The sequence below is a fragment of the Myxocyprinus asiaticus genome, chromosome 24 (assembly GCF_019703515.2).
Source record: "Myxocyprinus asiaticus isolate MX2 ecotype Aquarium Trade chromosome 24, UBuf_Myxa_2, whole genome shotgun sequence".
Taxonomy (NCBI): domain Eukaryota; kingdom Metazoa; phylum Chordata; class Actinopteri; order Cypriniformes; family Catostomidae; genus Myxocyprinus; species Myxocyprinus asiaticus.
The window spans coordinates 31587119-31610192 of record NC_059367.1 but is presented as its reverse complement, the minus strand read 5'-3'; the positions used below and the strand labels follow the sequence as shown (position 1 = coordinate 31610192).

Here is a 23074-nt window from a genome sequence, read left to right as displayed (position 1 = left end):
TTAGGGGTTGGGTTATAGTTTCTCTGACTACTGAATCGTCCAATCAGTTATCGCTTTACTCATGAATATAATCAACTCTTCCCCTGCCATGCTACATTTCGGAAACTTGCTGCGGGTGTGGAGGCCGATGGCTCTGCACCCAAAGAGCGAAGTGGCTCAGATGTACTTTGATGAAAGATGACACAGATGCTACAGTAACCTCCAAAATATGCAAAGTAGCCTTTAAATATAACATAAATACTAGTGCTATGCATAATAATTTAAAAAGGCATGCGCTAGACGCTAGTTAGTGGTTTTAAACATGATCAGCACAACTTTGTGTGTTTGGACATCTGACCTAGTTGCTGTTTGCTCTTTTAAGAATGTGATTCATCGAAAATTAACTCATAATTTTCCCCTCAGGTGTCAAAATACACCTTAAAATACACATTTCCATAGCAACCTGTAGGATCCCAGGCACAGCCTAGCTGGCTGATGACATGTAGCTATGCTGCTATTTTTTTTATTTTTTTTATTACATTTAACTAGCTAAAACCCATCACACTGCAGCAAACTTAGATCTTTCTATTGTATACTTTAATAATCAATGGGTAGGGGAGTGGAATTTCTGCCACACTCGTGACGTCAAGACTAGTCGTATACGACACTACAAGTTGACTATTAAAAATCAGCAGTCGTGCAACTGCTAGCGTGAACATCCTTTTTTGTGGTCTATGAATGGAAGAAAGTCACACAGGTTTGGAATGACATTACTGTGTTGAAAGTGTTTTGGAAAGTAAATGATGACAGAATTTGCATTTTTGGGTGAACTTTCCCTTTAATTGTTTTTTGACATCTCCATATTCTCTACTATATCTCTCTATAAATCTTAGTTCTTTCCAAAATAGCCATTTCTGACTAATTCCTCAGAGTAATTCTTATTTGAGTTAAAGGTCCCATCAGACACAGAACATTTCCCACAAGCTTGAGCTCATTTCATTTCATTTCTATTAAATGACAACTACTAACATATGGCCCTGTTAACAAGAGGGAAGTAGTGTGCTGGGAGGTCTCTTGAAGTCCATGATTCACAGATATGAGAATAGAAATTATGCTTCCTCATTTATGATTGATACGGCCTATCAAATGTGATGCATCCGCCTGAGGGAGAATATTATGTTATTGCTCCAAAACCCCCATACAGTGTCAACAAAAATTGACTGCGGTCAATTAAACCAACATGACTCAAAATGACATCAGTATGCCTCATGCTGACAAATAGAATTATTCTTCAAATGATAAGAAACATTTTGAGGTTTTAATGAATTGTATCATCACCTTGATGTAAAATTACCACTTGTGCGCCAAAATATATGGTATTTTAGATTTAGGACATTGTAATATTTCATAGCTGCCTCTTAATGACATACTGTAGTTGAGTATAAATAATTTTACACATCCAGCCTAGTCTAAAATCACAAACCAAAACTAAAACCACAGTTGTTAAAGGAGGAGGTGGATCCTCCCACAGTGTTTTTCCTTCCCTGAATATGTGCGTAAAGAGCAGCTAAGTTCAGCTTGCTTTGTCCTCCTTGCTCATTCACTCCCTCAGTCTTGAATTTCCCTTCAATCACTCTGTTTCTCCCCCATCTTTTTCCCCTACAATTTTACCCACAACTGCGGCCACGCCTCCATCCCACTCTCAAAACTTCATCCTTTACAACATTTTAAATTTAAATAGAATTGAAAAATTCTGTGCTCAGACTTCCTAGACTTTAATTTGACTGACGTTATTCTTGCATATAATTATGACAACACCTTCATTCTATCAAGTGAGAATATAATGATGAGCTGAGTTTAACCTTTTATGTTAACATTTTAACTTTATACATTAAAAAAAAAAAAAAAAAAAAAAAATTCTAGTGGTAACATCTAAATAAACTGGTTAAATGTAAGTCAAAAATATTATTTAACATGAATAAATCAACCTGAATACATTAGGTTACTCCAGTGAAAGTAATTTTAAGGGCTTGATGAAGGTAATAATTGCACATTACCAGTTTTTACAGTGCAGAAAATGTATGGTTCAGTAAAGGATTAAAACGATTGTGTCTACAAAATTTTCCTTTCCTTTTCTCTTAGATTTCTTATACTTTTTGCTGCATGTAGCATGTGCCCCTTTTATATTTCCTATGTGTATGTATAGGCCTACTGTATATTTGCTTACTAAACTTTTGTATTCACCTTTCTCGAATTTCAAAACAAGAAGGTTGTGCTGCTTCCTTTTCCTCGAATACTGTATTATTCAATAAATCCTTCAGTATATTTTATCACCCGTGTCTATTACATGGCATTCTTTGAAGTGTTTTTTGTCAGTATGCATGTGGGCTAAATGCATTAAGCTATATCTGCAAGGGGGCGAGAATGAGGGTGTGAATTTTTCAGTGCGTAAAACTGACTTAGTGTGTTTGAGTTAGGGGTGCGAAGAAGGCGTTGTGGTTAGTGTAACAAGCTATGATGTGTCACAACTTCCTGATAAGGTGGCCCTTGTTGCTCTAGCAATACTAACAGTGCCTGTTTACTCTCATAATCGTAATTTATTTCAGTTAACTAGTCTGTCTTTAATAACAACTAATTCAACTAGACTAATTCAACAATACAAAAAAAATGTAATGACTGTTTTTAGCAGAGGTGGGAGCAAGTCACATGCAAGTCTCAAGTCCTCACCTTCAAGTCACGAGTCAAGTCTCATGTCAGTAGTGCATACAGTCAACACAATGTGCTTAAACTAACAACACACAAATAATTATAAGCTTTCATTGAACTTCAGGCACGTGTAGTAGACTCATGAACAGAGATGTTAACCAGTTCCAATGATTCTTTCAAGTCTTTAGTTGTCACTCTAGGGTTCTTTTTTACCTCATTGAGCATTCTGCTGTGTGCCCTTTGAATCATCTAGGCTGGACGGCCACTTCTAGTGAAAGTAGCCACAGTACTAAAACTCCATTTATAGACAATTCGCCTAACTGTGGACAAATTAAGCTCTTTGAGATAACTTTGTAACCCTTTCCAGCTTTATGCAAAGCTACAATTCTTGATCATAGGTCTTCTGAGATGTCTTTTTTATGAGGCATGGTTCACGTCAGCAGATGCTTCTTGTGAATAGCAAACTCAAAATGTGTTTGAGAAAATGAGTGCTTTTTATAGTCAAAGTAGTTTTTTTTTACACAAAATGCTTGATGGTTTAAGCATTTAATTAATTTAATTCTAATAAAACATAGCACAGATGTAAAGAAGCTATGCAAGTCCCTTCTCGTTAAAATCCGCTCAACCAAAACACTTAAGAGAGATGTTTGCTAAACTGCTCTATTCTTAAAGAGAAAGTACCTTTTTAGCTCATGTTCTACATATCAATTTAAATGCTTATATAGTCCAAATTATGCATGTAAACAATAGACGGTAGATGGAATACTTTGAATTAGTAAATGTTTAAAAAGCTAAATGTGACCAAAAAAAAAAAAAAAATTATGAAATAAAATAAATGTAATTAATATTTCATAATGTGCCAAGTTAGAAGGTCCCTGTATAATTATCAGCATTAGCTGAGAGATAATGTGTATCATATATAAGCAATATTATAGCTGAAATATACCCAAATGAATCGAAATTGAATCTGAATCAACTCAAATAAATGGTCCTACCTAAAGCTCCTACTGCTTCCTACTGAGTCTGCGGATATTTGTCCTTTGGCTGGACTGAACAGAAACCGTTTTATTCACACTAATTTAGTCTGTTCCCATCGTGAGTTTCACGGCTCATATGGCCTAGGTTTATTTTGTTGTTGTTGATGAAAAAACATCGAAACCATAATTAAAATTCCTTTTAAATGTAAAAGAACATTTTTTTAAATATCTGGTACTTCAACTCTAAGTTATGAATGTTGTAAACAACATACAGGTGTTTGGACATATTTATTTATTTTTAAGTGTTTCAGTAATAATGAACTATTTGTTGCGGATCAGATAATTATTTATTTCTCGACTCATTGATACAGAAAACACTATCAGTGCAAATAGAAAATGTAACTAAAACAATGTTTTGCTTGAGGGGCATCCCCTCTGTATTTAATCAAACTGCCTGTTTTAGTCTGTGTCTGATAGAGGAAGTTGATGAGTAATCTAGTGAAAATCAGTACTGACTGTGTAAGTGTTCCCTGAAAGAAAACAACCAACCAGTTCAAGTAAGAAACTAATGTAGTAAGCTGAATAGAAAATGAGAAAAGTTTTGGAAGAAATATCCAGTCTGTGTTTACCTTGACAGCATTTCCTGTTTCTTGTGATGTCACTTGTTACAGTAAAACAATAGAAAATGTAAAAAGAGTCACATATGGAATAATTACAAGCATTGAAACCAGAGACACTGCAAATCAGAACAATCACAACAGGTCACTTCCTGTGTATAATATTTAGGGTTATTGTATGACTTCACCAATTTTATTTCTGACACAGATCAGTCCTAACGTGCACAGATTCTCCCATCTATTCAAGCCAAACAACACCCTACTGTAACTGAAAGAACTGAAAAATACTCCTGACATCAATCAAATGTAACAAAGGCATTCAAACAGGGAGTTAGGCAGCCTTTCAGTTACCAGTGCTGATTTTAAAACTTCATATGAAAACAAACTATTTTGAATTTTCACTGTACACCCCTCTGGCCAGAAGAGCGGATAATCCCCAGGATTAACCAGTTGGCATGGGAATATTAAATCTAGAAAAACATTGTAATCCATGAGATTTACCTCTCCCTTCCTTACCACTTTATTTCTCATTCCCCACGTGTCTGCTAAACTATAAAACATGTCATTCATTCATCAAAAATGTGTCTTCCTTTTTTATTCTGGTGAATGAATTGGTTATTTTCCTTTACAGAGGGCTTCTATGTATTTGATCTACATATGACATGAGTCGCTGAGATAAACCCAAAATTCAAAGTTTCTTGAGAATAAGTCACATGACTTTATGTGAAATGCTGATACTAAATACTGTTTTGACTCTGGATGAGCTTTGTTTTTTTTTAAAAATTGCATGTTAGTTTGCCAAAGAATAAAAAATCCCTCATGTTGTTCAAACCTTTATGATTTTATCTTCTCTGGTGGAAAAATTCTCAGTAAACAGCAACTTAAATTTTGGTCTGTTTTTCACACAAAGCTATTGAAGTGCTTTAGAAGACTTAAAATATACCACACAAGTCACATGGACAACTTTTATGGCACTCTATTGTCCTTTTTGGAGCTGATCAGCCCCAGTTCCTATTTACTTTCATTTAATGAAAAAGAACAGCTTGGACATTCTGCTAAATATCTACTTTTATGTGTCATGGAAAAAGTAAAATCGGTCCTACTTTTTTTATTAGGTGTCTTTAAATACTATGTACTAACATAAGAATACTTAAAATACAATGTATTGAGTTATTGGGCTCTATGCAAGGTTTGGACGTGTGAACGGTGAGTTCTGTGCACTTTACTGCTTTTAATGCTTTTTGTGTCATAAACCGGTGGGATTCGATACGCTCTGTTCCATAATTGTTCTATGAAGACAATATGAATTCAAAATACTCGGGCTCTGGAGACATTAAAAGACACTTATGTGCTCAAGCTGAGTCCCCTGAGCAACAGGCCGAGAGCCCGGGACTCAATTTGGCCAGTGCGGTGGGAGAGATTCAGTGTCAACTGTCGAACATGATGGCAATGCTGACAAAGGTCATTGCTGACTTGGAGGATCTTGTTGTAATACGTCGATCGATCACTGCCATGGAGACGAAATTCACTAAGCTGGTTACAAGACTGTTGGATGTTGAGAAACGGATCAATTATCTGGAGTCATCGGAGAGGAAATTAGCTGCTAAGCCGCTAGCGACTAAGACGGACTTGGAGCATGTTTGGGAAAAGTCGGAAGACCTTGAGAATCGTTACCGGTGAAACAGTCTGAATTGTTGGAATTCCTGAAGATGAAGAAAGCCGAGATATGGTGAAATACCTAGATGAGCTCTTCCCGAGTCTGCTCTACATAACAGGCCATAAGCTGGAAATTGAGCGAGCTCACAGAGTCCCGGCTCAGAGATCCGCGGAGGGAGACAGGTCCCAATCAATTCTGGCCAAATTTCTGAGATCATCCGATAAAGATCTTGTGTTACGCGAGGCAAGGAATAAAGGAAGGCTTTCTTGGAAGAACCACCGCATTTTCTTGTTCCCAGACTTTGCGAATTCAACAAGAGAGAAACGTGATCAATTCAAGGAATGAAAGAACTCTTACATCAACGGAAGGTCACTTTGATGGCATTGATGGTCCCGGCCAAGTTGAGAATAGATACTAAGAATGGCCGCAAAATATTGACATGCCCACAGCAAGCGATGTCCTTTATAAAGTCAATGGAATGAGTAAGTCATTGTGTGATGCTCTCGATGCAGCCAAGTGGACCTGACTCACTGAACATTCACATGACTGTCCGAGGAAACTGAGCGCCTTATATGTTTCTTTTTGTGTTGGTTCTGCCTAGCGGCTGGAGTTTGTTTTGTGGAATAACACTCCTTCGGGACAGTTTGTGGATGAATCTGCACGTTCTTTGTGCTTATTCCGGCTATTGGCTAGAGTTTGTTTTATAGATTATTTTCTGCTGTGTAATTCTGTCTTACAAAATTTGTGTAGAAGCACCGGACCTAAGCAATCCATCGGCAAAGTTGTCACGGGGACTCTCGTAGGCGTACATGGACTGTTTGAGTTTAGAGGGATGGACGGCGGTTGGCGCTGTCATGCGTGCGGTTAATGCACATTTTTTTCTTTTGTCTTTTTTCTGTTTTTTTTTTTTTTTTTCTGGGGGATGTTCGGGTGTTGATTGTTGTACCAATGTTGGAATGTGGTCTTTATAATTTTATTTTTGACACACAATCTATTTTTTTTCTCACATGTCAGAATGTCAAATGTTAATATGAGCGGATTGTCTCTCTCCATGTGTAATGTGAATGGGTAGGGGCACCCCATAAAAAGAAGGAAGGTTATTTCTTTTCTTAAACGTAAGAAATTTGATATAGTGTTTCTTCAAGAAATGCATCTTTCCCTGCAGGAAGCTGAAAAATTTGGTAAGATATGGGGTGGACATTTCTTCTTTAGTGCTGGCTCAAGTAAGAGCAGGGGAGTCATTACATTGATAAGTAAACATCTACAATTCATATGTCTCAAACATATTAAAGATAAATTAGGAAGAGTCATTATTGTTTTAGCAGAAATTCAGGGGCAAAGGTTGATTTTGGCTAATATTTACGCACCTAATGCTGATGATCAGGGCTTTTTTATAGATCTTGAAGGGATGTTGCAAGCCATTGGTACCCCTCATGTTATAATATTGGGAGGAGACTTTAATCTTTTGATGGACTCAGTCCTTGATCATAGTGAAGCAAAAGTGTGTAACATTGACACTACACATGATGTGTAAATATCTTGGTCTTACAGATATTTGGAGACTTTTGAACCCATGTAGTAGGGACTATAAATTTTTTTCATCAGTCCATAAGATTTATTCTAGAATTGATTTATATATATATATATATATATATATATATATATATATATATATATATATATATATATATCTAAGTCCCTCATTTCATCTGTTGTGGATTGCTCAATTGGAAACATCTTAGTCTCAGATCATGCCCTGTTGAGTTTAGAGGTCTTGCCACATTTGGAGAAAAATAATTAATATAGTTGCCGCTTTAATGTATCCCTTTTGCAGAATCCTGAATTCCAACAAATGTTAAAGTTTGAAATCAATGTTTATATGGAGACCAACTGGTCCTCAGTATCCTCTGTGGGCATAGCTTTGGAGGCACTTAAGGTGGTTCTTAGGGGTTGGATCATACAGTATGCCTCAATCATGAAAAAATCCAAAGCACGAGAACTCGTGGAGTTGGAAGGGAATATTAAAAGTGCCGAGGCAGAGCTGAAGTGCCGAATGTTGCTTGATGGCCTCAGAGAATTGACCCGATTGAAATACAGATATAATACTATTTTGTCACGGAAGGTGGAGTTTTGGCTATTCAGAGCAAGACAGTCAAGGTGGAGTCAGAGAAAAAGGCTAGATATATAAAACAGAGAGAGTCTTTTTCTATCATTCCCTCAGTGAAATCTGCTGGTGTTGAAATATTTACCTCAGCCATTGATATTAATAATGTTTTTAAAGAATCTCTATAGTTCCACATCTTCGTCCACTGATGAGGATATTAGAAACTTTGTGGAACCATTAGAACTTCCTAAATTGTCGGCTGAAAAAAAAATTCTCTTGACTCTAAGATAACCTTGGAGGAGCTTGGCGAGGTAATTAAGGCCTTGCCTACAGGCATGGCTCCAGGGCCAGATGGCTTTGTCACTGAATTTTCTAGATCTTATGCTACGGGACTGGCTCCACTTTAGCTAGAAGATTATATGGAATCATTAAAGAATGGAAAGCTTCTGCCAACCATGACACAAGCCCAGATCAGTCTGATCCTTAAAAAGGACAAAGATCCAAGCGAGTGTAAGAGTTACCGTCCAATTTCCCTGATCCAGCTAGATGTTAAAATATTGTCAAAAATCCTGGCTAATTGATTAAGTAAAGTTATAACATCTCTTATACATATAGATCAGGTGGGGTTTATCCGAGGCCGTAGCTCATCTGATAACATTAGGCTTTTCATCAGTATCATGTGGTCAGTGGCGATGATCAGACTCCGGTCGCTGCAATCTCACTTGATGCCAAAAAGGCATTTGATATGGTAGAATAGGATTATTTTTTTTAAGATTTTGGAAATATACGGGTTGGGGAATACTTTTATTAGATGGATTAATTTACTTTATAGACACCCAGTAGTGGCGGTACAAACAAATGGATTAATTTCAGATTATTTTACTCTGGATAGGGGCACCTGGCAGGGTTGCCCTCTTTCCCCATTATTGTTCTGTCTTGCCCTGGAACCATTAATAGCCGTGATAAGATAGGAAGATGATTTTCCAGGGGTGGTGGTGGGAGGTGTGGCGCATAAGCTTTTGCTTTACGCAGATGATATTTTGTTATTCGTCTCCAACACCATTAGATCTATGCCTTGCCTCCACATAATTCTTAATTCCTTTTCTAAGTTCTCAGGATACAGTTTTGGTTCTGACAGCATACTGCCCGGTAGCAGATTTTCAGCCAGGCTCCTTCCAGTGCCCCAAACAGGGCATTAAGTATTTGGGCATTTTATTCCCAGCAAATTTGTCTGATTTAGTTAAGAGTTAATTTGGGCCCTTTAATAAAAAGGTTTTCGAGCGATGTGGGCGGGTGGGCTTCATTACATTTATCTATGATTGGGAAGGTTAATGTTATTAAAATGAATTGTATTCCAAAATGTATCTACCTGCTAAAATCTCTCCCTGTAGATGTCCCCCTCTCTTATTTCAAGCAATTTGATAGCATAGCGAAGTCCTTCATTTGGAATGGTAAACGTCCCAGATTACATTTCATTAAGTTACATAGGCCGATTGACATAGGTGGACTAGGCCTACCCAAGATTTTGTTTTATTATTATGCATTCGGTCTCAGACATTTGGCTCATTGGTCGCTTCCACCTGAGAGAGCCCCTCCTTGGTTTTGTATTGAACAAGAAGTTCTTGCCCCTATTTCGCCATTGCAAAGCCTTCCTATCAAAATAATCGGAGAAGTTATGTTACACCCCGTTATCTCGCATTTGCACTCAGTATGGACAAAAGAGTGTTTAATTCAGACATTTATTTAAATGTTGATTCCATGTATATATGTTTTGCTCGTCTTTATTTAATGTAGGAATCAATCAAAAATATAAAAATGTTAAATACAAAAATACAGTGTTTTTATTGTGTAACTACATGTTGTTCTGCAAAATTCTCACAAGATGTCACACATTTGCTGCTACTGAGGTTGAGGTATGGTTAGGGTTAGGGTTTAGATTAGGGTAAGGGTTGGGGTAGGGTTAGGTATAGGATTAAGGGTAAGGTTGACAGTGTCACTATACATGTAATTAAATGCAGGTTCTTTAAATGTAAGTACAATCCAACTACACATATATGTACAAGAGAAGTACATTGTATCAAATGCTTAAGTACACAGCAGTTAAAGACACCTAATATAAAGTGGGTCTGATAAATCAAATGGGATTGGAACAACAAAAGGGGTGAGTTTTTAACATCCATATTTCTTTTGTGTAACTGCAGTCATTTATTTATGTATCTCTTTGGATCAGATCTCACATTCTGTCAGTCATCACCTCTGTTTTCTGCATCCTCCCTCTCTCCTCTCCTGCTGTCTCTCTCCTTCTGTCGCTTCATGGTCACTCTGTCAGAGGGACACAAAACAATGTGACACAATGGATGAAAACAAAGTGTGTTTACTTCCTAATGTTGACTCTCTGTGTAAAATCACCAAGGGGTCATGACCCTGTGACAGATCACCCCTTCCATCACTGTCATTATTTCTTCCTCCTGTATGTGCCAACATGATAGGACACGAGAGCAACAGTTCATGCAGCGTCTTTGAACCATTGGGGCATTCAAGTGAAAACTCGTTTTGTTTATCAAAAAACAGATCCTCCACAGCATTAGCGACAACAGAACACAACACATCTGCACACAAAACAGAGAAAAGAGCTTACTAAACAGGTCTGAAAAGTTTGTAGTCGAACAATGGATGCATTTCTATGCCCAGCCTTATTTTTTTGGAAGCGGAGTATTTGGAAATCAAACGGAAAGGAGGCTACAGGCAGCCACAGTCACACCGTGTCCTAAACTGATGGCAAATGACATGCGATAAGGTATATTTTCTATGGTAATCAGAGTTTTTGTCCAAACCAGCAGTGACGAGCGATGGTATATTCTATCGATCGCTTCTTTTTTATTTTCGGTATTGTGCGGTATCCATCCACTGTGAACTGGCACTGTCCAAAAACTTTCAAACTTTTCTCTTCAGACATGTTAATTAAGTTTTGTTCTCTGTTTTGTGTGCAGCTGTGTTGTGTTCTGTTGTCGCTATCACTGTTTTTGCTCTCCTGCACCCTAATGAACGTGCACAAGAGATCAACTGTCAGTGAACATTTCCACTAAATAATACCTATGATTTTGGTTTGTTTCTCACCAAACCTTATTTTATACTTTTATAAAATCATGAGTCTCATGGAATAATTTATTATACTTTTGCATTCTTTTGAAGCTTGAAGAGGTAGTCAACATAAACTGCCATTTTATGGCATCACTGAGCACAAACTTTTCTCACAATTTATCCCTTTGTGTTAAGAAAAAGAAAGAAAGTCATATAGGGTTATGACAGCAGAGGGGTGAGTAAACAATTACTGAATTTTTATTTTTGGGTGAACTATCCCTTTAAATAAAATACTGCTTCTATGTATAATAGAAACACATTGTTCAAATATGCACAGCAAACAGACACTTTGTTTTTCGAAAGTCTTAGAGATCATTCAAAGTTGTTTTATGAAACACTCTACACTGGCTAGTTAATTCATTAGTACGTTAACATGGAAGAATCTATGAGTCCCTTTCTGGGAAACTTTCCTTCTAAGAAATGTTGCTCTGATCAATAATTGCTTGCTAATTTAAATACTCATTCTTCCTCTCTCTGCCTTTCGTTTTTGGCCATCTGCCATGCTTTCTGTTAAGGAATCTTTCTGTCTCTGTCCATGACACCTTCAAGTTTTATAGTTAATTTCTTGTTAATACTATGTTACAAGATCTTTGCCGTTTTAAAGACCCTCTAATATGACCAAACTGTAATTGTAGTAATTGTACTTCATTACTAGATATTCTGGATGCAATCTATACTTCGAGTACAAATTACACATTGTAACATTTCAATGTAAAACGTAATTGGCCACAACAATGGCCATTCATCATAGATTCTAGAGTTCAGTTAAACATCTTGTAGGTCCTAAAGCCTAACCTCACTTTTACTCAAGTTTGTTTTTTAGCTAGTTTGACTTTTAATTGAATAACTTTTTTGGCAGAATTACTTTAACATAGGTAGTTTCTCTTTTGAATGAACCAATGTTTATCATCCATCACTTCATTGATCCTTCTGTGCATCTATCAGTCTACCCATATTTCTTTGTCATACCCGAGGTACAGTATGATGAACAGACTGCCTGTGATGCTGACTACTGTCAGTAAAATCAGTACAATGAGGACAGTGTTCCTTTGAAGGCTGGGAGGTGTGGAGTCATAACCCGCAGGCAGAGAAGGCAACGTCACAATCAGTATAGGGGTTGTAGATGGCAGTGGGATGACTGAGAGGGAGATTGGGAGAAAGATGAGGAGGATGGATCAAAAAATATTTTCTATCACTGCAAAAAGAGATATTTAGGAGTTCCTCAGCTTGCCACACTGGCAGAATGCCCTGGAGAACCTCAAAACCCTTTCAACAAGGACTACTCTCTGAGGAACAAATGGAACCCATAAGTTCCGTAAGGAATGTCAATGGTTCCTACAGTAACCCTTTTATAAGGGAAAGGTTTTGTGGCACTTTAAAATTTGAGTAAACAATGGAATATTTGTGGTGTGCCTCGTAGTTCTCTAGAAGTTTCTGACAGTGTGGCAGTCTGAGGAACATCAAATTGTGACTCAAGTATGTTTTCATTTTAACAATGAGTTGTAACACTCAAAATGAAGCCATAAACATTGCCTACCTTGCAATCTGAAATAAATGCGAGACAGTGTAGTACCCGTTTGATCCTGTAGAAGGCAGCGGTACATGCCTTGCTCGCTGAACCTCAGCTGATTGAGGACAATTTTTGACTCCTCACTTACCACCAGCACTTCATACTCCCCCTCATGCGACAGCTTGCAATGAATAACAACCAGTCTGCATTTTAATACCTTTTGTAAATTAATTCAAACCACAATTACTGTAATCTGATCTGTGGATGTCTGGAAAGACCAGTAGGGGAGACCGGGCCAGTTGCAATTTTTTCATAACTCACAGTCTACGTCTGTACAAATCAACCTGCCATCTTTTGGTATAAGCAACCTTTTTATATGTGCAAAAAGTAACTTTACCATTAATAGACTTATAATGAGAAAGACTAGGTTGTAAACTCAAACAAGTCATCACTATCACCCCTTTACAGCAATTATCTCTTGAAAAGTGAATTATATTACAGTAAGCCATTGCATCTAAAATAAGAACACACCTCAAAATAATATCAGTGCTTGCTTTTAGTACTTATTAATATTACAAAATACTTTTCACATGTACACTGTACTAATTATTTTAGCTGTTTGGAATAATATGTGTTTAAAGCAACAGTCTGAGTGGGGCCTACTTTATAATGATCTGTTAAAGGGATAGTTCACCCAAAAAAATGAAAATTCTCCCATCATTTACTCACCCTCATGCAGAGGTGGAAAGTAATGAATTACAACTACTCTCGTTACAGTACTTGAGTAAATGTTTTCACATTTTTCAACTTTTTTAAAAAAAATATAGATAAATAACAGTAGGCTACTTTTGCTTGAGTTGATTAAAAATTAAGTATTCAACTTTGCTACAATTATTTTTCACCACAATTACAAAGTACAAAAAAAAATACATCATAGTTCTGAATTTTTGGGAAGAAAGTTATAAGCTCTAAATCTGTTTATAAAATAAAACGCCCACAGGGCACAGCATCATGAGCACAGCAGCTCTCATCATAAACTGCCGCTGGTGTCCTCTCTTCTCTAGCTTCTTCAAGACTTTCTGCCCTGTCACAATACAAGAACTGTAATACTGTGATTTTCTGCATATTTAATTTTATTCTGGAGAGGAGCCATTCGTTCAGGTATGAGGAAACCGTCTGTACACGTTTAACCACTGATCAAACTTCACTTGATTTTAAGGTAGGCAATGTTTTAACTCTATCAAACATTAACACAATGTAGTTTGACATACAGGTGCTGGTCATATAATTAGAATATCATCAAAAAGTTGATTTATTTCACTAATTCCATTCAAAAAGTGAAACTTGTATATTATATTCATTCATTACACACAGACTGATATATTTCAGATGTTTATTTCTTTTAATTTTGATGATTATAACTGACAACTAAGGAAAATCCCAAATTCAGTATCTCAGAAAATTAGAATATTACTTAAGACCACCAATACAAAGAAAGGATTTTTAGAAATCTTGGCCAACTAAAAAGTATGAACATGAAAAGTATGAGCATGTACAGCACTCAATACTTAGTTGGGGCTCCTTTTGCCTGAATTACTGCAGCAATGCGGCGTGGCATGGAGTCGATCAGTCTGTGGCACTGCTCAGGTGTTATGAGAGCCCAGGTTGCTCTGATAGTGGCCTTCAGCTCTTCTGCATTGTTGGGTCTGGCATATCGCATCTTCCTCTTCACAATACCCCATAGATTTTCTATGGGGTTAAGGTCAGGCGAGTTTGCTGGCCAATTAAGAACAGGGATACCATGGTCCTTAAACCAGATACTGGTTGCTTTGGCACTGTGTGCAGGTGCCAAGTCCTGTTGGAAAATGAAATCTGCATCTCCATAAAGTTGGTCAGCAGCAGGAAGCATGAAGTGCTCTAAAACTTCCTGGTATACGGCTGCGTTGACCTTGGACCTCAGAAAACACAGTGGACCAACACCAGCAGATGACATGGCACCCCAAACCATCACTGACTGTGGAAACTTTACACTGGACCTCAAGCAACGTGGATTGTGTGCCTCTTCTCTCTTCCTCCAGACTCTGGGACCCTGATTTCCAAACTAAATGCAAAATTTACTTTCATCAGAGAACATAACTTTGGACCACTCAGCAGCAGTCCAGTCCTTTTTGTCTTTAGCCCAGGCGAGACGCTTCAGACGCTGTCTGTTGTTCAAGAGTGGCTTGACACAAGGAATGCGACAGCTGAAACCCATGTCTTGCATACGTCTGTGAGTAGTGGTTCTCCCCCACATTTTTGAATGGGTTTTGTTTCACAATCCTCTCCAGGGTGCGGTTATCCCTATTGCTTGTACACTTTTTTCTACCACATCTTTTCCTTCCCTTCGCCTCTCTATTAATGTGCTTGGACACAGAGCTCTGTGAACAGCCAGCCTCTTTTGCAATGACCTTTTGTGTCTTGCCCTCCTTGTGCAACGTGTCAATGGTCGTCTTTTGGACAACTGTCAAGTCAGCAGTCTTCCCCATGATTGTGTAGCGTACAGAACTAGACTGAGAGAACATTTAAAGGCCTTTGCAGGTGTTTTGAGTTAATTAGCTGATTAGAGTGTTGCACCAGGTGTCTTCAATATTGAACCTTTTCACAATATTCTAATTTTCTGAGATACTGAATTTGGGATTTTCCTTAGTTGTCAGTTATAATCATCAAAATTAAAAGAAATAAACATTTGAAATATATCAGTCTGTGTGTAATGAATGAATATAATATACAAGTTTCACTTTTTGAATGGAATTAGTGAAATAAATCAACTTTTTGATGATATTCTAATTATATGACCAGCACCTGTATATGGGGATATCTTGTTTACTTGCTACAATACTGTATGTCTAAAACAAACTTTTTAAATACCTTAAAAAGATACAATGCCAATAGTGTCAGAAATTAACAGGGACTCAGAGCAAAAATGCCACAGAAATTAACAAAAATATCCCCGAAATTCCAAATATGGGGGCAAATAATGCCCATGCAATAAGTTCCAGTGTTTTATTAATAATATCTGATATAGTTACAATTACATACATTGCGATCTTCTTCGAGTAACACTCTCGCTCACGGTGCTGTACTGTACTTCCCTGCCCTGTATCACCCGCTAGAGGCCAAAAGTGTGCAAGGGATGGATGTTATATAAAGAAGGTATGAGAAATCACAAAATATAATATAACCAAATGCTACAATTTACTTAATAATAATACCTCAATATGTTAAATAACCATAATGTTAATTAATACTTTATTATTACAACTGTAATACAATAATACATATACAGAACAACCACTTTTAGCGTTTGAATCAATCATATCTCTCACTAAACACTGTGTGTGATATGTTTATTTTTGCCTTATTTTATTCAGTTGGCATGTAGGAGTTGATAACAGTTTGCTTAATAATTTCATTACATATCTGGATAATTGTTGCAATATCATAGAGGATAAATTTCCTCCTCTATGATATTGCATTATATCAGCTTTGTACAGTATGTTAACTTAATAGCCAAAATACGTGGACATACGTGAATGAGAATAAACCTGAAATAGGAATGCGTTTCAGTCACAATGCACATTATGTAGTTTAGAGATGATTTAGAGACATTTAGAATGTTACAAATGTCTATTTCTATTTAAATAAATGTTTGTCCGAGAATCCTCTTGCAGCAATGCAGGTCTTTGGCATTTAGAAGCTGCTAGTTTAGGACCTGTGAGGAGTCTGTTTCTCAAACTAGAGACTGTGATTTACTTGTCTTTTTGTTGTTCATCTAGCCGTCCACTTCCGTCTCTATCCTGGTTACAGATTCTTTTTTTCAAAACAGTAATGCATGGAATAGCCTTCATCTCTCTAAAACAATAGACTTAAGAAGAAAATAGAATTTCAGGAGAAATGTGTTTCTTTTTGCCTATTTTTAAAACCAAAATTTGACTTGCAAGTGTAAAGCAACTTGTAAGAACTCAGTACCTCAGCAAATGGGGAAAAAACCCACTGTATTATGATTTCTGCATGGTAGCGCAACCATTTTCAATTGTTCAAATAATAAGAACATTTTCTTGAGTAACAAATTAGCATTTAAGAATGCTTTTGTAAGGAATAGGTAACACAGTATATGTTTGCCATCATGGGTAAAGAAAAAATTGAATAAATACCACTTAAAACAATTATTTAAAACCATAATAATATTGGCAATTAATGATTTTGGTATCTTTAATTTTAATTTTTGATCAATTTAATGCATCCTTGGTGAAAGGAAGCATAAGTTTCTTTCAAGAACAAAAATGTCTTTGTGTTCTAAAAATGGAAGTGTATATACTATATATAATATAATTTTCATAAAGTAACTTGTAACGTAATTACTTGAGTAGTTTTTCGGCAAACTACTTATTTACTCTTACTTGAGTCATTATATTTCTTAGTACTTCTACTTTTACTCAAGTTAATTATTTCTTCAGTAGCAGTACTTTTACTTAAGTAAAAAGAAATCAGTACTCTTTCCACCACTGCCCTCATGCCATCCCAGATGTGTATGACTTACTTTCTTCTGCTGAACACCAACAAAAACCAAAAAGTTTTTTACTTCTGAAGACATGGATTAAACCACTGGAGTCTTCATGTGTTTTTTTAGTTTCAAAGTCCTGGCCACCATTCACTTGCCATGCAAGGGTCTACAGAGCTGAGATATTCTTCTAAAAATCTTTATTTGTGTTCAGCAGAAGAAAGAAAGTCATACACATCTGGGGTGGCATGAGGGTGAGTAAAAGATGAAATAATTTTCATTTTTGGGTGAACTATCCCTTTAAGTAAGTTAAATCCCTTTTACTAAAATATAGTGATGAGCTAATGAGTGCAATTGCCCCCAGTTTTCCCTACTGGAGTCTAGTAAGCTAGTAGTGAAACTGTAATCCACAATGGTTCCTATTTTCTCTGAAACAAGTAAATAAATTCAAATTTGTCACTGTGTGTGTATGTACATTCTTTTCTGCAGGATGCCAAGAGTAATGGTACTCAGTCTGTCCAACTACCAGAGTGTGCCAAGGCAGGAAACAGTCCAGCACCACCTCCTCTCCCTCGTCTGCCTCCAGATTATGCTCTGATAGAAAGATAAGAGAAAAAATACAAGGAAGAGAGGATATTTACAGTATATTAATATTGTCAAGTGTTGCTAAAATCATCCTTGTTTATGTTGTTTGTCTGTCTCACCTCCACAGACTAATGGGGGTGTGGCTGATAGACATGGAAAAAGCCCATACTGACAGGAAGAGCAATTCATCACTCGCTGATAGAACAGCCCTGTAACAAACAAGCAACAAAGCAACCGCCCATACACCCACACACCAAACAAGCAGTAGAACATACATGTGTCATAATACTACTGAACATTATACATTGCTCTGAGGCACTTATGCACCATAGACCTCAAATGAGCCTGAGAACAACAGTCAGATATTCAGTACAAAATTAAAAAGTGAACAATATAGAAATTGAATAAATTTTCTTAAATTTGTACTTACCACATTTATTTGGACACAGACCTTTGCAAGATTATGAAATAAAAAGAATTTGTGAGAATTAGAAACTCTGACACATGTATTATTGCTAAAGTGTCACCAAATATATTTGGACCCTTTTGGACACTTAAGAAGCACTTGAAAATGTATGAATTTCAATGACATTTATCTAATTGATCCCAAGGTGATTTTGCATGGATGTGTATAATGTCAGTTTCCCTTAAATTCACACAGGTGTCATAGCAACATGGTGAAGTTCATCACATTAAAGGAAAATGAAAAAATGAAAATGAAAATTCTCATCATTTACTCACCCTCATGCCATCCCAGATGTGTATGACTTTCTTTCTTCTGCAGAACACAAACGAAGATTTTTAGAAGAAAATCTAAGCTTTGTTGGTCCATAAAATGCAAGTGAATGGTGACCAGAACTTTCAAGCTCCAAAAATCACATGAAGGCCATTAAAGGTTCAGTATGTAAGATGCAGAAACCCTTGTTATTAATGACACCTGTGGACGTTAAGTGAACTGCAGCCAGCTACCTGTTGCTCGTGCTCGTGCACACACTCCATAGGGACGCGAGTGAGCGAGCATCGACCAAAACAATGATGTAACGTACAAAGAGACTGAACGTGATTCACCGGCATCATGCTGACAGATGAGGTAGCATAATTAAAATTACACAGTTATGATTGTTTTACTACAAACTCTGAGATTAAACTAAAACTACTTATCAGCTAACATAGCATACTGATACACACATACAGCTACATACTACCGAACTATACCAAACAGTTTACTGTTGCACTGCAGTTATGTTGCACTATTGTATGTTTTGTATGCCATATGTTGTACTATGATCAAGAAACCAGCGTATTTGCTTAAATTTATCCTTTATACCTGACTTTTAGTATAAAGAGAAGATCGTTGAAATTATTTGAAAGTTACGAAGCAAGGTAGCTTGCAATTCGTCAGCATTAGCAGGCAAGATCAAGTTAGCTAAAATTACACAGATCAATCCTTATGGCACTATATTTCACATGCTTTGCAGTTATGTAAGCTTACTTGTCCAATAAGAAGAACGTCAGTTCTGATCCCCAAAACCGAACAAAGGTCCCTCCAGGAATCAAATGTCCTGCCGATGTTCACTCTAGTTTTAGTAATACTGGATTCAGTAAATAAATGTTTTTTTTTTTTTGGCTTACTCTGAGTTTGTGTAGGAGTCGGTGATGTGCTGGGAGCCAGATGTTTGCGGGATTCCATCTCTAAGATAATGTTACCTAGTTTTGCAGTTTGTTGTCGCTGTTGAATAGCGGAAGAGAAGCTACTGTCTGAGGCAAGGCTCTCGGGAGCGCGCATAAGGCAAAAGTGACCCGCTCCCTTCGCATGAAAATCAGTCTACAGGCTTTAATAGGCAACCTAGGAAGTCCGGGAAGGGCTCGTTTTTTAAGTTGCATTACAAGCCGTTCACACATTGGCGGAAAAAAAAAAAAAAAGGCAAATATTACATGAAAATTGTTACATATTGCACCTTTAAAGTAGTATGACTCCAGTGGTTAAATATATATCTTCAGAAGCGATATGATAGGTGCGGGCGAGAAACAGATCAATATTTAAGTCCTTTTCATTATCAATCTCCACTTTCACTTCCACATTCTGAAAGTGAAGATTTATAGTAAAAAAAAAAAAAAAAACGTTTGAAATGTTGATCTGTTTCTCACCCAAAGTGACTGCATTGTTTCAGAAGACATATATTATACCACTTGAGTCATATGGATTACTTTTATGCTGCCTTTATGTGATTTTTGGAGCTTCAAAGTTCTGGACACCATTCACTTGCATTGTATGGACCTTAGGATTGCGCGGTTTACCAGTACTAACGAAGTATCATGATACCAAAAAATTTACAATGGTATGATATCATCTTGTTGCTAATTTTGGTACCATATTACAGTATGTTGTCATTAGCAAAATTATATGAGATGTGACAGTTTTGAGATGAAATCAATGACAATTTGAAAATAAAATAAAAAAACCTCTGGATATGGCTAAGTGTGATCATTAAACAGCAGAAGGATGTAATTTAATTAAATAATATACAGTCACATGTGCTGCATGCTACAGAATAAACAAGAGGTGCCGCTCTGTCTTCAAGTCCCGCTTAAATGAAAGCTCTATTCAACTGGATGCGTGAAATTGAAGACAGAAAATTATAACTACTGTATACAAATGTAATATTCAAAAAGTAGCAATAATACTCATAATAACAATTATATAATATTATATGGTTGTTTTATTATTATTATTATTATATTATAGATAAGTATAGTAAATAAATTATTATATTTTATTTGATTAAAGCTGTATGTATCAATTTGATTAAACACCATTTGATCGTAACATTTAATTAAAACATTTAACATGGAATCCAGAAAAATAAAAACAGAAAACACATAATTTGTATCTGTGAGACTTTATGCAGTTCTTTTAATCAAGTCATTTTCTGTGTAATTTCATAAAAATAATTTTAGTATTGGAGCAACGCTAATGGACCTACAGAACTGAGATATTCTTCTAAAATTCTTTGTTTGTGTTCAGCATAAGAAAGTCACATACACATCTGGGATGGCATGAGGGTGAGTAAATGATGAGAGAATTTTCATTTTTGGGTGAACTATCCCTTTAAATATGGACATGTTCACATTTGACAGTTATAAAGTGTCAGAATTTATTTATTTATTTATTTATTTATTTTATTTTATTATTATTTTTTTTTGTCTTAAACAGTATTTTTGAGAATTTTGAACAGTATATCTATTGTTTAAAAAAAAAAAAAGTTGTAACATTCTTCATTCTTCTTGTTGATGTTTTGTTGTTTGTGCTATCTTTCTTTCAAATAAATGCTACTTGGTTTGATATTTTATCTAATGCAATGACATACATTTTAAGTCTATCTTAAGTGTCCAAATAGTTTTTGGGACCACTATAGAAATGTTTATGTCCATCCATCCCACCTTGGGCAACAAAAAGGTCCAAGTGTTTCTGAAGGATTCTCTTCCCTTTTTCCACTATACTTATCATATCCCACTGAATAGAACCTACACAAGAAGAAAAACGAAACATTTCAAATGCTGAAAACGTGTTCATCCTTAATTAGGCATGTTTCATGGAGTGTCAAGTGTAAGCCATCTTCATTGGTCAGATTTTTACTCTCTCTCTCTTTTTTTTTTTTTTTTTTTTTTTTTTTGAGAAAATGAACGAATGACCTGTAGGCTAAATGTATGAAAATGATGAGTGTTTACACATACCTGTCCTGTCTTCTTTCCAATGCCTCTTGAACTCACTCTGATATTCTGTTCGTGCACGATATAGTGTTGTAGGGTCTAAAGCAAATAAATACAAATATAATTTTAAAAGGCAAATGAACATTTGGCGATTCTTGCATACATACAAATGATTGTCCGATTATAATTTATAATAGCCTACAATTAGTAATGTCAAAAATAACATAGCAGTGATATGATATCCAAGGATGAAGCTATTGCAAGCTGACCTGACCCTTAAAAATGACCTATTGTCAATTATATTTAACCTAATGTAGTCAGGTTTATTCAAATCATACTTGCCTTTAATAAAAAACGTGTTAATTTATATGCAGCCTATCCACATGAAGCAAAATGTTGTTGTTTTTTTTACAATGAACTCTTAAGCTCATGGCCATATTTTATCTGAATGCGTTATTTCCAGTAGGATACATTTGAGAACTTTTTACAGATAAGAAGGATTTTAAAGATAAGAATAGCAGCATCTCCAAGATATGCATCATTGTATAACAGCAATCACTCTACAATACATACCAATAACACCACGAAACAATCTACTGGTCTCCCGATAGTTGACGTAAGCATGCTCAATGATTTCATTCAGTTCAATCTGATCGCGGACAGTGATACCTTTTACTGACGAAAGGAAATCTTCGTGAATGTAACGAACCACTAGGTCACACTGCAGACAGGACCTTGCAGTGGGACAGTCACTCAGAATCAACAACCAGCAGAAAAGACATGGAAAACCCATAATAGTATTTTTTTTATTATTATTATTATTATTATTATTATTATTTTTTAAATAAAAACGATAATTTTTCCGTTGTAAAATGCAGGTAAACGCACCACTGACAGCATATTCTATATGAATGCGCCATGCTGCTTGGCAACTGAAAAAAAAACCGTTAGGGGCCGTTCACACCGAACGCGTTAGCTTTTTTAAACATGAGCTAGACGGACCTCTTTGACCATCGCAACCTGTCCAGCGTTTTTTTTTTTTTTTTTTTTTGTATTATTATTATTATTTTTTCCAGTGATTTTTCAGAGGCTGTGTCAGGTAAAAAAAAGAATGTCAACTCTAAAAGCAACAACTTTCTGTTACTGTATACTTTGCTCTCAAGGCCATTTCTGAGCATACTGTGTCCCTAAGCGAAATCCTACTTGAATTAAAGGAGTCTTGAAATGTAGAATCAAATTTCCCTTGATATGTAGACATAGCCTAAGAGGTAACTGTAGCCTACTATAAAAAAGATACTTTTTCAGAACTCAAAACTTCATCCCCAGTCTAAAAGAGCATTTATAGTTGCCACCCTGCTGAAACGTCTAGTTTTGAAATCTGTCTGTTTGTGAGGTCACGTCATTGCTTATTTGTATTTATACCACGGGTCTGTTGAATTCTTGATTCTGATTGGTTGATGGACGTTCTAGTGTGCAATTATTTTTCAAGTAAATGCAGGGCTATGAAGTAGTTCCAGGTCTTGACCGCATAACGGTTCCATATCACT

The 23074-nt window shown here is 36.2% G+C and overlaps 1 protein-coding gene across 1 annotated transcript; it reads right to left on the bottom strand.

The window, feature by feature from the left end:
- Nucleotides 1-9815: 9815 nt before the first annotated feature.
- On the bottom strand, nucleotides 9816-22320 carry LOC127414664 (izumo sperm-egg fusion protein 1). Its single transcript, XM_051652862.1, has 9 exons — nucleotides 22101-22320; nucleotides 21552-21626; nucleotides 21258-21341; nucleotides 18247-18267; nucleotides 17936-18025; nucleotides 17707-17825; nucleotides 12719-12872; nucleotides 12151-12319; nucleotides 9816-10362 (listed from the first exon to the last, which is right to left on the bottom strand). The coding sequence occupies exons 1-9, from the start codon at nucleotides 22318-22320 to the stop codon at nucleotides 10284-10286; spliced, it is 1011 nt and encodes a 336-aa protein (XP_051508822.1). The 3' UTR covers nucleotides 9816-10283.
- Nucleotides 22321-23074: the final 754 nt, after the last annotated feature.